Genomic DNA, 15969 nt, shown 5'->3' with positions numbered 1-15969 from the left:
GCCAGTTGCTACCAAAAGCTCATTTGGTATTATAACCAATCTAACTACTTAAGACCAGGCTAAGATCATTTTGGTTCTATAACCAATCTAACAACTTAAGACCAGTGTGAGCTCATTTTGGTTCTATAGCCAATCTAACAACTTAAGACCAGTGTGAGCTTATTTTCTAACAACTTAAAACCAGTCTAAGCTCATTTTGATTCTATAGCCAATCTGACAACTTAAGACCAGTGTGAGCTCATTATGGTTCTATAGCCAATCTAACAACTTAAGACCAGTGTGAGCTCATTTTGGTTCTATAGCCAATCTAACAACTTAAGACCAGTGTGAGCTTATTTTCTAACAACTTAAAACCAGTCTAAGCTCATTTTGATTCTATAGCCAACTTGACAATTTCAGACCAGTCTAAACTCATTTGAGTTCAGTCTGCAATTTCACTGGAATTTCTATTTTTTCAAATGCCTAACATCTCATATTTTCATATGCTGTCTAAATCGGTAGTTTCTATTCGTTGTTCGAAAATGACTCTCTCTCTCTCTCTCTCTCAACGGAGATAACATTTCAATAGTCGTCGTTCCTTCAATTGTTTAATTATTCGTTTTGATTATATTTTTAGATCCGCAAGATGAGAAGCGCGTCTGCAAGTTTTACAATACGCGATCAGGTTGTTGGAAAGGAGAACGCTGCATCTACGAACACGTCATCAATAAATCGGGTAAAAAAATGTTTTAACATCATAATCTTATCGGCGATAATATGAACCCGGCTAATCATTCTAACTGGTGTTAAACGGGTCCTTCGCCCAATGGGTCTTTGCCTTAAATTTCTTGAATTTTAACATTGTCACCATGCCTACGAAATGAAGTTATTTTTCTTGTGGGGTCTCAACAACTAAATCAGGGTGGCGTAGGCATGGTAACAATGTTCAAATCCAAGAAATTTGACAAAATGGAGGATTTTCTCTCTCATTCAACTGGACTTAAGGAGTCTTTTTGCCAATCCATCTAATTGGTACAAAACTGGAAATATATCGGATATTCAGTTGTTGTCCACGATTTTTGGCATTCTGTTAAGACATAAATGAGGTATGTACCCCAAAAAGTAAGCAAAATATCCCAGAAAAACAGGTCTCATCAATTAATAAATAGACATTAGTCTACAGGAAAGCCGCGATCATATGAACCCGGCTAATCATGTGCTAAACGGGTCCTTCGCCCAATGGGTCATTTCCTAATTATTGTGTGTGAATGTTAACCCTTTTTGTGCTGACTGAATACCCGAAAGTGCTGGAGATAATTTGAAAGTTTTTGAAAATTCCATCCTAATATGTTGAATAACAGGTTTACCGCTGTAGTGCGTCTACACCGTGGTGCGGTGTATCCTTAGTATACTAATATTTCACCTGTGTTTGACAGGTGCTGCCACCTTTCGTTAGAGAAAAAAGATAATTACTAATGACATTCATACTCTGCCGTGCGGTGTACTAGCAAAGGTTATCACTGATTTATACACCGCACTGCGGTGTAGACGCACAGAAAGGGTTAACCGGTTGTGGAAGTGATTCGCCTCACTTGCAATCAGGACGGACACTTATCTGGAAATCAGGCAAACGTCGTGGAATTTTTTGATATTCTTAAAAAAGTTAAGGAATAGTCATGAAATTTAGTAAAAAAGATAAAAATCTGGGAAGTTTGTTGAGATTGATCTCGTATAAAAACAGTTTCCGTCAATGTCTTATGTATTTGACTGTGATAATTGATCGAATTCTTAGCAGATCAAGATCAAGGGAAAACAAGGCGCATGTCAGGGAATAGTTGGGGAAAAGCAAGTCCTATAAAAGTGGCCACCGTATAACAGGTTAAACTAATAGAAAACCCGGCGCTGGCGTGATTTATAAACTCACAGCTGCAGAATCGAATTCAATCTGCGTGTATAATTTCGTTATGCCGACAGATAGGATGACGGTTCGGTTTTTATTTCGCACGACGATGTCGTTATATATAAAACGGTTCATTAAACGATCGAATGACAGGAAAAACTGTCGACAGTCAAATAGACGGTCGACGCTGACGACAGTGTCGCTCGCCGTTCATCACAAACAACTGAGAAAATATGCATTACCGTTACCACGTCGCGGTGCGGTGGAAAATATGTTTTTCATCGTTGTTTTTATAGACACAGGGCGAACTGATTTCCTCATCATTAGTCCTCAGTCGTTAGTGCAGTAGAGATTGAGTGAGAGTTAGGACTGATAGGCGAGAGGGGTGAGAGATGAAAGAGACGGAGAACCGAGATCTCGGTTAAGTGCTCGCACTTTAGCGTTCGATATCGCATCAGGCGCATCACCACGATAGTCGGCACCATCAAACAGTCTGTTTGACCCGGGAAAAATTTGGCCCATGCCCAATTTGAGAATGCGTTCACACGTAAACCACTCACTAGGCTCTAAACAATGCTTAAACAAAGGAAAGTGAGTCAACTCCGGAACCAGTTGCAATTCACGCGCAATCATTCGACACCGTGCACGGGCCTTGTCCGATTGTAACTCGCGTGAATTGTTCGCCCGCGCCAGAAATGCTCCCGAGATCGCGGCTTGTAACTCCAGCCCTATTGATCCTATGTGTCAGCGGTGTATCGTGTTTCTAGACACCATTTTCCTCTCCTGCCCATCACCAAAAAAAATAAATCTAATGCCGGATTCAGTATTCCTGAAGATGACTACGCGGTAATAGTCGAAATGACTAATCAATGAACTATTAGCTTTAACCCTTTCAGTGCGTCTACACCGTAGTGCGGTGTATAAATTTAGTGATAGATTTTGCTAGTACACTGCACTGCAGTGTATTGATGTAATTAGTAATTATCTCTCTTGAAAAATGACGGCACCTGTCAAACATAGTGAAATATTAGTAACTAACAATACACCGCGCCGCGGTGTAGACACACTATAGTGGTATTCCAGTTGTTAAACACACTAGGGTGGAAATAATAGAAATTTTCAAATTATCTCCAGCACTATAGGGTATTAACTAGTCAGCACTGAAAGGGTTAAGGAAACTTTACGGACTTCATCTTTCTCCAGTGCGGGATTCTCTATTTATGAATCTAATGCAATTCACTCAATAAAGCTATAGAATTGTATTGTTTCAAACAATCGCTAGTAGTGTTATAGTTATCATAGCAGAGCTTATGAATTATTCTGTCTGGGGATCGACTGCACGCAGGTTGTTTATGTCAGCGGCTAAAAAAAATGGATTTTTGAATAAATTTTGAGATTTATAATAAATGGAAAGCCTGTTTAATCGTCACACCTGTTTCTGGGTTGGTGAAAATTTTTGATTCGTTTTTTTATTTGATCGTGAGACTCGCGCTAGCCTCGGATCTCGGGGGACTGGCAGATTTCCGGGAAGGAAATCCTGGGAAAATGATTATGAAATATAGCTGCAAAGCAGCGATAACGGGTTTTCTGAGCTTCAACACCACTCACATTCGAAGTACCACGCATTGATTGGCTAGATATATAGACTGGTGGCCGCTGAGTGGTAACCCGTCCACCGAAGAAATCTTGTGCGGTGTAATAGACCAGTGAAAGGTTTGCGGCCAGGGTTTGCCAACCAAACCCTGGCAAGCGAGGATGCAGAAGATCCAGAAGTAATGAATCCGCCGTATTTTTAAAGACGAGTTTAGCGGAATTCCGGGGAACAGTACTCGACGAGGAGTATCGGGTACTCAATCTCGAGTATCCTTCGATAAATGATTTATGTTTGCTTTCGTCGCAACAAATATGCCCGAAGTGTGTACGAGTGGAAGCCATTTTTTTTCTCGGGTACACTCGGGGTTACCGCGCTCTCGAGCGTGGTTTAAGTACGGTAGGCCTACTCGAAGTTGAGTATACCCTCGGATGAACGAGTGGAGTAATCAGAATCGAGCATGTTTCAATAAATTGGCCTCAAAGTTTTTTTTGGGGTCGACATGTACACACATATTCTCGTCGTTAAGGGCTCGAAGATTAATTCCAAGCTGCGTCTGCTGTACGTACATATACCGCGTAATTTACTAACCAACGCGAAAAGTGTGTACGATTGTCTAGTGGTTTTCTAAATCCCTACAACACTTCTAACAATCGCTTCGGATTTTATCAGGCGAACGATAACATGCTCTCGACACAAGCGCGGCAATCAGTTGTCATCAGATGTAGATATTACTATTGATTAAAGCTGTCGTTACTGGGCGTTATCCGAGGTTCCGCTATAGAAATAGGGAATAGAGAGAAATGTTTTTTAAGATCTCGCGTACCGGTATGTTTTTATGAAGGGCCTTGAAAATTGAAGCTGACTGTTAGTTCTTGGTTGATATTGATTGACGAAGATCGCCACCCGACGGGAAACGTGGAAACACAGAATAAAAAATCTTGGAAACGTCTTTCCCGAAACCATGTTTCTCGCGCGCAACACGAGTAAACGCTCGGAAACATGTCTCTGTTTCAGCCGTTTCCCTGCGCCGTATGCGTCGGGCTTTACGCACACGACGCACGGAAACACGGAAACAAACACGTTCGATCTCGGAGACGTTGCTTCCCAAAACCATGTTTCTTGTTTCTCATACGCGTAAACGATACAGGGAAACGCATAGAAACATGTTTCTGTCCCCTGTTTCCGTGTTTGCCTGCGTCCCGTTACAGAAATCCTCGCGTGAACGCCGCTTAAAACTGCGTCTCTATCTCTGGTGCCTGAAAGCTGAACAAATACGAACGGAAAGTAAATAAAATACAATCGCGTGCGTTTATCGTACGCGAGCAAATAATGTAAGCATTTCTCATCGTGGATTCGAGGAGAAAATTTGTTGAAACCAAATATACATAATTGTGCTTTATTGAATTAATTGTGTTTATAGATATATTCGGTATTCTCTATCACCGGAATCAGGTGCATAAATAAAAATTAGAATATCGATTAAGTACATGAAGTAGTGACATATGCGCTCAGTTGTATTGATAATGATTAAGTGACATTCGTAAAGTAGTAAAAATCATATACAGGGGCAGGCTGACCTTGGATTAATCATATTGAAAAAATATAAAGTTTGAACCACTCGCCCACACTATCAGGTGGTAAACTATTGGGAACTAAGGCAGTCTGCTAGCTATCCTTGTCATGTGGTAAGTGGTAAGCTATCGGGAACTAAGGCAGTCTGCTATCCCTGTCAGGTGGTGAGCTATTAGGAACTAGGGCAGTCAGCTATCCCTGTCACGTGGTAAGCTATCGGGAACTAGGGCAGTCAGCTATCCCTGTCACGTGGTAAGCTATCGGGAACTAGGGCAGTGAGCTAACCCTACCAGGTGGTAAACTATTAGGAACTAGGGCAGTCAGCTATCCCTGTCACGTGGTAAGCTATCGGGAACTAAGGCAGTCTGCTATCCCTGTCAGGTGGTAAGCTATTAGGAACTAGGGCAGTCGGCTATCCCTGTCAGGTGGTAAACTATTAGGAACTAGGGCAGTCAGCTATCCTAGGGCAGTCAGCAGGTTGGAATTAATGTGAAAAGCACCTCAAATTTACTCTCGTAATATTTCGTAACTAATCACACCAGTTTGAGATACTAATTCATTTGAGATACTAATATCTTGAAATTTTTCAGATTGGGATCTAACGATATCACATTACGTGGCTAAAATGAGACTCTTCCCAGCTCTACATCCAACATGGCTTCCTACGCAGCTATATCCTCTACTCAGCGCAGCTGATCCAGCTCTCAGACATGGCCGAATGTTTACTTTGGTTTAGCCGCAATGAATATCTATAAAAGCGCGGATCAAGATTTCACCATGTATTTACGATATAAAACCCTTTCAGTGCTGACTAATTGATACCCGAAAGTGCTGGAGATGTTTGAAAATTTTAAAAAGATTCCACCCCATTGTTGAATAACGCACATACGGCTATAGTGCGTCTACACTGTGGTACGGTGTGTCGTTCATTACTAATATATTTCACTATGTTTGACAGGTGCTGCCATCTTTCAATAGAGATAAAAACTAATTACGAGTAACATCAATAAACCGCAATGCAGTGTACTAGCAAAATCCATCACCGATTTATACGCAGCACTGCGGTGTAGACAACACACTAAAAGGTTTAATCCTAGCACGCTTACAGCAAGAAACAAACCCGAAATACAAAACTGATTTTGCATTGCCGCGTTTCAGAGATTCGGTCAGCACACTGTCGCGCATATGGCGTAACAAGAAACATACCTACAGCACCATCTAGTGATGATCACATCACAGCGTGTTGGTGTGTCTTGTTAAGTTTCTTCGACATAGCACATAGCAGTCAAAACCAGTGTTTCACGGAACAGGGCTTTGCTGCAAAAACGGCTTTATGTTTAGCAGCAATGCACGTAGTCAGGAAACAAACTGGAAAACCATTCGTTTTCATAATTTTGGTTTGTCTTGCTGGACGTACTAGGCTTTTTAGGATCAACTGTGTTGTTCCTTATAGAATGGTCCTGAGGATAACTTTCTGTTTTGCTCTTGGTGGCACAAATTGTAACCGCTGGATATAAACAGCTGATATTTTGTCATTAGGAGTGGAAAAGGTGTTGGAATTAATATGGAAAGTTTCGTCCATCAGCTGTAAGCTGTTTTACTGGGAGAAAACGTGCAAAATTTCAATGAATTTTTTCCCATTCTTCTTATCGATGCGTGACCTTGTTTCCTGATAATGACATCACCGGGAAAGCCCTTCAGCACCCAATATTGAACTTGGATGCCGAAGGGCTTTTCCAGTGACATCATTATCAAGAAATACATATAGAACAAAGTATTAAAAGTACTGCTGGGTAATGGTAGTTTGTAATAGTATTGATAATAGTAGTAGTAAGATGCTGGGTAATAGTAGTGAGAAAACCCATTATCACGTACATCATCAAGGTTGAACTATGCTCAAAGGTAAACTGTACTCAGTTGATCCTACTGGGCCCATTGTCCTTTGTATAAGTATTTCTATAAGTATTTAATTGCCTGATTGCAAATTTCTAGTATTTTGTTTATAGAAAATGAATCTATTTTTTGAAAGTATTAGATATACAATATATTTAGTTTTCAGTTCTAGTTTTTACTACACCAGATTAGTGCATTTAACAGAATTTTCTTTATGAAGTTTACTTTTTGCTTTTAAGCAAAAACTTGTTAATTTTCTGAAGGCTTTTGTTTCATTAAAGTAATGACGAATTTTACGAACAGAAAAGATTTCGATGAATTTATGGTCGATGCTTAGCTAAAATGTCAACAGTATTAATTTGGACGAAGTTGTGGTTAGGTTTAAGGACTTGGTTAAGTTGTGTATAGATGATTTGATTTGAAAAAACCCCGTGAGATGAAATCAATAACAAATTGGAATATTGTGATCATGATTTTGATTTTTGCCCACGGTTGGGTGCATTTATACAAAAATCATGAATTTATGCCTTCTTCATTATTTTTCATACATATCTACTTAGTCATTTTGTACTAAAATGCTGATATTCTTTTATGACGATGAAAAAAGAAATAAAATACAATAGTTTGTACATATAAGTTCCTTTTTTGAGTGGGTGAGTGGTTGGAGCATTTGGAATATGAAGTCGTTGGTTCGAACCCTGCAGGACAGATATATCCAGTTCCTCAGTTATGAGTTGGAGTTAACTCTTCAGATTCAATTAGTTCATTTTCAATTAGTCAAAACTCACAACTGTGGATCCTGATATAAGATGACTCCTGATGTGCCGAGGACTGAAGGTCTTCGTGTCATTTCTCCATTGAGAGATGACTGATGCGCAGTTTTAGATATAGACTAGAAATTTACCGCCCTGGCCCAGAGCCTGGTCTGCTTGATTACTCCAGAGTTCTGAGGATAACTGGCTGCCCTAGGTTCCAACAGCTTAGCACTGATAGCTGACTGCCCTGGGTTCCTATAGCTTAGCACCTGACGGGATAGTAGGTTGCCCTAGGTCCCAACTTGACAGGGATAGCTGGCTGCCGAAGTTCTCAATAGCTTAGCACCTGACAGGATATTAGGTTGCCCTAGGTCCCAACCTGACAGTGATAGCTGGTTCCCTTAGGTCTCAATAGCTTAGCACTTTCTCTATACACATATCGTCTTCAGACTTCACAGTACGATGTGATCATATTGCATTGAAGCATGATAGTTACACAGTATCATCGGTGCAGTGTCTTTTAAATGGATCGGTGCAGTGTCTTTCAAATGGATCGGTGCAGTGTCTTTCAAATGGATCATAGCATGGTTTCCATGCGTATTTGTATATCACAGAGGGGTGACTCCAATTATATCCAAGTCACGACTTTCAAAGCTGGGTGGACTTGGTTTCATGGGAACTTTGTTTCCGGTTATTGCTTGCTATTCAATAATGGTAATTGTTTCGTCTATTTTTAGATATCACCACTGATAAAGAAGCTGTGTTCTGTTTTGACGACGTCGATATGGTGCAGTCTCCGAAATCTGGATCGTGGATCGTCGCGCAATTAACGGCGATCTACCATCCCGGTAGATTCTACGTGATCTTCCCGTTCGGAGTCAGCGCTCTACAACCTGCCAACGACGAACAGCAACGAGACGGTGAGTGAAATAAATCCTCGCAACTCGGGAACTGGGTCCACAGTGAAATAAATCCTCGCAACACGGCAACTGGGTCCACAGTGAAATAAATCCTCGCAACTCGGCAACTGGGTCCACAGTGAAATAAATCCTCGCAACTCGGGAACTGGCTCCACAGTGAAATAAACTCTCGCAACTCGGGAACTGGCTCCACAGTGAAATAAACCCTCGCAACTCGGGAACTGGCTCCACAGTGAAATAAACCCTCGCAACTCGGGAACTGGCTCCACAGTGAAATAAACCCTCGCAACTCGGGAACTGGCTCCACAGTGAAATAAACCCTCGCAACTCGGGAACTGGCTCCACAGTGAAATAAACCCACTCAACAATAGAACTGAATCCACAAGTGTGGTACTGGGTTCAGAGACAAATTATACCTACACAACTGTGGTACTGGGTTTAGAGTCAAATTGATCTCACACAACTGTGGAACTGGATCCAGAGTCGAATAAAACCCACACAACTGTGGAACTGGATCCAGTGTCAAATTAAACCTACACAACTGTGGAACTGGATCTAGAGTCAAATTAAACCTACACAACTGTGGAACTGGATCCAGTGTCAAATAAAACCCAAACAACTGTGGAACTGGATCCAGTGTCAAATAAAACCCACTCAACTGTGGAACTGGATCCAGAGTCGAATCAAACCCACACAACAGTAGAACTGGATCCAGAGTCAAATAAAACCCACTCAACTGTAGAACTGGATCCAGTGTCTAATCAAACCCACACAACTGTGCAACTGTTATTTGGTTCACTGGTTAGCGATTGTATCCTATTTTTTTTTGTTGATTGATATTTTCTGATATGAATCGAATGAAACGCTGTTTATCCACCGCTCATGACTTGTCAGTAAACCGGTTAATTGGATGTTATTGGACGTTACTTCATCACGAAATCTTTATTTCCGTGCGCGGGAAATGAAGATGGATTATAGTCAGTTCTGAATGAACATGTCATATTTCTCTGTAACGACTTGTTATTCTTTCGCTTCAGTTCGAGATTTTACGTCGGTTTTTAAATGTCACGCGCGTGCTTGCCGTCAATGTCGGGATTTCTCATAGTATCATGTGTCTAGATAGAAATACCAGTTACCTTGACGCAGAACATCTATTGAAGCTACATAACCCCATTCACAGACTGTTAACGCTACCCCTACTCTGTCTAATCAACAGGATCCAGTTCCACAGTTATGTAGTTAGAATAAATTCATTTTCATCCATGAGCATATTGACTTACACCGTTGGCAATGGCTTGTGATTGACTCCAGAATCAAATTGACTGCAGAAGTGGAACCAGAGTCAAATTAGACCCATACAACTGTGGAACTGGATCCAGAGTCAAATTGCACCCATACAACTGTGGAACTGGGCCTAGAGTCAGATTAAACACACACAACTGTGGAACTGGATCCAGTGTCAAATCAAACCTTCACAACTGGGGAACTGGATCCAGAGTCAAATTAAACCCCCATACAACTGTGGAACTGGATCCAGAGTCAAATCAAAGCCACCCAACTGTGGAACTGGATCTTGACTTAATTCAAATCCACTCAACTGTGGAACTTGAGCCAGTGTCAATTTGAACCTATACAACTGTGAAACTGGATCAAAGTAAAATAAAACATACAACATTTTGGAGTGGGATCCATGTAGTCAAATTAAACCCACAAAACTGTGGCACTGGTTCTGGCGAGCCAGTTTACAGTCAATTCATTGTACTTATTTTTGACTCGATCCACTCAGTCAAAGTTAAATGAACATACGCGCCGTGAAACCGGCGGTAATCGATAATGCTCATTTTTCAAGCGAGTGAAATTAAACGCCCCAACACAACACGTACGATTTCCGATAGCGTCTCGTGTTTTATAAATCGCCTCATTTTTCTTGTTTTTTTTTTTCAGAGGGATACGCCGGCAGTTATACAGAATACGAGACTCTGCCGCTTTTGAACGAGCAGCTTAGGTAAACGAATATCCGGCGATGACGATGTACTTATCAATCGGTTTGTTCGAAAAGTGCGCACTTCACGCCGCACTTAATTGCTAAAAATGACGAATGCCCTTTATATCGAATATCGAATTTCGACATATTGCAAGTTGTCCTTTTCTGAACTGTAACTGTAAAGTTCACTTTTTTCTGGTTTTAAAAGAGGCAACGCCCTTTGCAAAAACAAGCTCCGTTTTCAAGGTAAACCACCATGGGCAATTTATTTCTGTTCAACGTTTATTCTCGATCCTCGATATGAAAATATGATCTGGACATTTTTAAAAACCGTAATACCAGAATACCAGCCCTTTACTGTTATGCCCTGGAAATATGGTGAGCTGCTCAGATTTTGCCCCCGGCCGCGGTCGGGTTTCGTGAATAATGAATAATATTATTCTCCTATATATTCCAATGTGTTTTCAGTATGTACACCTATAATAATAACTACCCCTGATTTTATGATCAGTTCGTTAAATATTGAAGATTACATCTGGTGAATTGTGGTTGGAATATCAATTATGTAAATAGATTCACTGTTGTCTATGTTATAAATGTATTGATATCAGTGATTACAGAATGTGTGGTTTAGTGCTGGTATCAATCTGTAGCCTGCGCTCCCACGCACTCAATCGCCATTCTTCTAATCGTCCAGGCTTTGGGCATATTCAGAACTTTACCTGAGATGTTGTTAATTAGAAATGAACTACAAACACCAGCTATTAGACATTTTATCAGCACACTTCCGAAAACTAATCGTCCACACTTCACATGTCTTCAGTGCTTCACCTGAGACATTTTTGATTGAAAATGAACTACAAACACCAGACATTAGACATTTTATCAGGACACTTTCATAAACTGATCGTCCACACTTCACATGTGTTCAGTGCTTCACCTGAGACATTTTTAATTGGAAATGTACGAACACCAGACATTGGACATTTTATCAGTACACTTTCATAAACTAATCGGCCACACTTCACATGCGTTCAGAACTTCACTAGAGACATTTTTAATTGAAAATAAACTACAAACACCAGACATTAGACATTTCATCAACACACTTTCATAAATCGATCGTGTAAGACAACGATGTCCAATGTCCCTGTCGTTTCAGGTTTTAGTTGAAAATGGATTAAAAAACATCAGACATTTTATCAGCACACTTTCAAAAAGTGATCATCAACACTTAAATTGTGTTCAGTACTTCAGCCGAGATTGAAGATGAACTACCCACAGACACCAGAGTAATCAGCATACTTTCAAAAAATGACCAGCCACATTTCACACAACATTAGTCAGCCGATTTCTCATATCAGAATTCAGTTGGACTGTAGATTTTGAATTAGTTCGTTGCTAGATTATACGGAAAGATATAACTGTGCGTAAGCCCTAGCCGATATATAAAAACGTTTTACGCTCGGTTAATGCTTGCCATTATTTTCGGCCGTATTTTCTGAGTGTTTGTCGTCAAATGTTTGCGCCGGTGTTTCATTTCCTATAAAAGACATTGTTAATTCATCAGACACAACCGGGGTCCGTGCGCACTGCGTCAACAGTTTGTCAGTTTATTTATTTTCGATCCGCTCTCCAGATAAGACGTCTCTCCCCCTCTCTACCTCCGCCCTACGCGTGCTCCCGCCTTATCTACACTCGATCTCGAAGAACGGCTATTGCGCAATTTTGTACGATATTTGCTCGACTGCGAAATGTCATTATCCGATGAGCCATCTATCGTGAGAATTGAATGATTATACGATACAGTGAGAAAAGTAGATTTTCAATCAAAAAACTGTTTAAGTCAAAAACTGCTTAGTAAATTTGAATTGAATTAAATCTGTTCAGTAACTTATGATTGAAATAGAATTTAGATTTGATCGTAAATGAATTTTCCGGTTTCGTGGCTTAATCATTGATACAGGAAAATGTCGGGAACGTCGTCTTTGTTTTAAGGAAAAAGTGCTGGCTTTACTTTTATGAAGGGCTGAAAAGTGCTGACTTTTTACTTTAACATTGCTGCCTTTCTATTTTAAGAATTACTGACTCTTGGCTTTAAAAAATGCCGACTTTTGATCCATAAAATATGCTGACTTTTGACCTATAAAAAGTGCTGACTTTTGACTAATGAAAAAATTCTGACTTTTGACTCATAAAAAGTGCTGACTTGCAACTTTAGAAGTGCTGACTTCGACTTGTGAAGTGCTAAATTGCCGACTCTTGACAGAAAAAGCGTTGACTTCTGTTTTTAAAAAAGTGCTGACTTTTTACTGCTGAAATTCATTTCTCATGTTAAATGTCAATCTATCTGTTTTTCAGTAATCACTACTCGAAGATCGTTCACCGCGATCGAGATCTGACCGGTTTCGCCGACGGTGAAATCGTCGCTGCGCAGTATTCGCAGAACGGCTGCTGGTATCGAGCGAAAGTCATCGACAGCGACCTCGACTCCGAACTAGTGACGGTAAAGAATCATTCGCGCCTCGAGAATAGATGAATTGTTTACCGCAATTATACTGACTATTCGCGCTACGCTGTGTTGAAATGCGAAAAAATTGGAATCCGTATCGAAGAAAGTGAAGAAAAATGAAAATTTGTTAAAACGTGCAAAATTTAATTTTCTTTCCTGCAATGATGAATTTTCTTACTGTTTTACCTTTCAGAAGCACACATGCATCTTTTGTGCTCCTTTTCATTTTTCATGATTTCGGAACTTAGATCCGTCAGTTTTAGACGGCGATGCCTTAGCTTCTTGTCATCATATGAGCCTAAGCTACAGTTTTCCGTTTGTTTTTTTATTGCAATTACTTCGTGTAGAGAAAATCTATATATTGAAAATTTCAATGTGAAAAGATCGTTTGAAAAAAAATCCAAATGCTCTTTTTACGATGAAAAAATGTGAATTAAGTAAAAAATGTCAGAATCCGCTACGCATCAATCACCAGTGATAAAATTGGTCATCATTATAATCTTGATCAATGATAACCTTGCCCTTTCTGCACTAACTATGCGTCGCGATAATGACCTTGCCCTTTCTGTGCGCCTTTCTTTTTATCGCCGCGCGTTGTTTTTATGATTGCAGGTATTTTACGTCGATTACGGGAATCAAGAGACGTTGGACGAATCGTCGATTCGACGTATACAGCCCGAGTTTTTGCATTTGCCGTTTCAGGCCGTCGAATGTTTCCTGTACGCTGTCGAACCGGTGAAAAACAATCAATGGTCGCACGAATCAAAGTACGTCGTTAGATTAGTAAAATTAGTAGAAAATAACCTGCGGTTACGACCTGCAGCACAGGATCGTTGGCTGAAAGATCGTTTCGATTCGTGAATGTTGTCATTTATTTTTGGAATGTGCGGTAGAACTCGCTTAATTCCCACTGTGCCCAGATTTCTTCTAATTAACTAAGGTCCGAGTTATGAATTATAGTTTACATGGTACCTGGTAAAATGGACCTAATATTTCATCCGAATTAAATGAAAATCCGGATTGAAGAATCCCAATCAAGCGAGTTCTACTGTATTTGTTTTTAGTTGTAATTTATCAATGTTTCGTTTTATCGTCGAAAGGAAATGGTTCCAGAAGGCGACGGACGGCAAGAATATGTTCTTACAAGTCAGAGACAAGTAAGAATTTCGACCAAATTAATGCTGATTTCAGTTCTAACAACTTAAGACCAGTCTAAGCTTATTTTGGTTCTATAACCAATCTAACAACGTAAGACCAGTCTAAGCTCGTCTTGGTTCTATAGCCAATCTAACAACACTTAAGATTAGTGTAAGCTCATTTTGCTTCTCCAACCAATCTAACAACTTAAGACCAGTCTAAGCTCGTTTTGGGTCTATAGCCAATCTAACAACACATAAAACCAGTCTAAGCTCATTTTGTTTCTATAGCCAATCTAACAACTTAAGATTAAGTCTAAGCTCATTTTGCTTGTCTAACCAATCTAATAACAGACCGGTCCAAGCTCATTTCGTTTTTATAGCCTATCTCACAACACTTAAGACCAGTCGAAGCTCATGTTGCTTCTATAACCAATCTAATGAGAAAAACGCTTTCAGTGCTTTCGGTGTATCGTTAGTTTCTGATATTTCACTAATAACTTCAATACGCCGCAGTGCGATATACTAGCAAAGTCCTTATCGATTTATACACTGCACATCGCACTGAAACGGTTAAAACAGGTAGAATGATTTTAAACTTTGTACAATTTCTTCTTTTTTGATCGCAGGATGAATAAAGGTGTTTTGATGGTCGATGTTTACGACACGGAGAACAGCGCCGGCGACAACAACGATATTTTCATCAACGAGATTCTCGTCGAGTTAGGTTTCGCGAAATGCAGCAAAATTCCGATCGATCAAGAATTGTCGATGATCACGAAGAATAATCCGTCGGCGGCGGCGGCGGCGCAGTCGAAAAAACTGAACGATCAGAAAATGGAAATAGTGTTTAGACCGGGTTAAAAAAACTGCCTTAAGACTCGCTCGGTTTACGGATGACTTAACGCGTGTTCATTTAACTATTTGTCTCAGGTTTATTCATCCCCCAAAAAATCTGCATTTCCCAAACTCTTTAAAGATTGTGTATATATTGATTGATAAGTTGTAATTTTTACCTTTGTACTGGTTAGCAAACCGTTGACAACTGTTTTTTTTGGGGGGGCGAAAGTTTCAGCGCCATACGTATCTGAATTTTTATGGATATTATAGATGACTGTATATTATGTTGTAAACAAATATGTTTTTCAATTTGGGGGTTTTATTTGATTCTGGATCCAGTTCCACAGACAGTTGTGGGTTTAATGTGATTGGATTCAGTATTACAGTAATTGTTGGTATGATGTCTCTGGATCCAGTTTTACAGTTGTATGAGTTTAGTTGGTCTCTGGATCCAGTTCCACAGTCGTGTGTGGGTTTAGTTTGTCTCTGTCTCCAGATCCACAGTTGTGTGGGTTTAATTTTACTCTGGATCCATTTCAAATTAAACCCACACCTGTTGAACCAACCCAGGCTTTATAAGACTTAAAAATTTGCTTTATTATTGCATTTGAAGTTTTACAAATTTCCGAATATAAATTCACTGAATCAAATGTCTTTCTGTCCAATGTGGAGAAGAATTATGTGGAAAAGTTAACTGGAAATGTATAAATCATACCCGGTCCGATTCATTTATTTGTGCAAGATTTGGCCTTTTCAGTATTAAGTCGTCATACTTCATTCATTGTCAAGGTTTTTTTCATACGGAATTTTATAATAAACGATTATTAGTTTAAGATCCTTGTCTTTGTCTTAAATCTGTTTGATTCAGTTGTCTTTGTCTTAAA

At 39.8% G+C, this 15969-nt stretch overlaps 1 protein-coding gene across 1 annotated transcript in view; it reads left to right on the top strand.

Annotated features, from left to right (window-relative positions):
* Nucleotides 1-15885, top strand: part of LOC141902372 (uncharacterized) — a 44255-nt gene extending 28370 nt beyond the window's left edge. The window contains exons 9-15 of the mRNA XM_074790063.1: nucleotides 617-715; nucleotides 8431-8613; nucleotides 10558-10618; nucleotides 12959-13103; nucleotides 13722-13876; nucleotides 14210-14266; nucleotides 14875-15885. Of these exons, the coding sequence (XP_074646164.1) occupies nucleotides 617-715; nucleotides 8431-8613; nucleotides 10558-10618; nucleotides 12959-13103; nucleotides 13722-13876; nucleotides 14210-14266; nucleotides 14875-15109 (935 nt within the window). The 3' untranslated portion in view covers nucleotides 15110-15885. The remainder of the gene's footprint in view (nucleotides 1-616; nucleotides 716-8430; nucleotides 8614-10557; nucleotides 10619-12958; nucleotides 13104-13721; nucleotides 13877-14209; nucleotides 14267-14874) is intronic.
* The last annotated feature ends 84 nt before the right edge of the window (nucleotides 15886-15969 follow it).

Source organism: Tubulanus polymorphus, chromosome 3, assembly GCF_964204645.1.
Source record: "Tubulanus polymorphus chromosome 3, tnTubPoly1.2, whole genome shotgun sequence".
Taxonomy (NCBI): Eukaryota; Metazoa; Nemertea; class Palaeonemertea; order Tubulaniformes; family Tubulanidae; genus Tubulanus; species Tubulanus polymorphus.
Note: the sequence above shows the minus strand (reverse complement) of the source record. Positions and strands in the feature narration are given on the sequence as shown.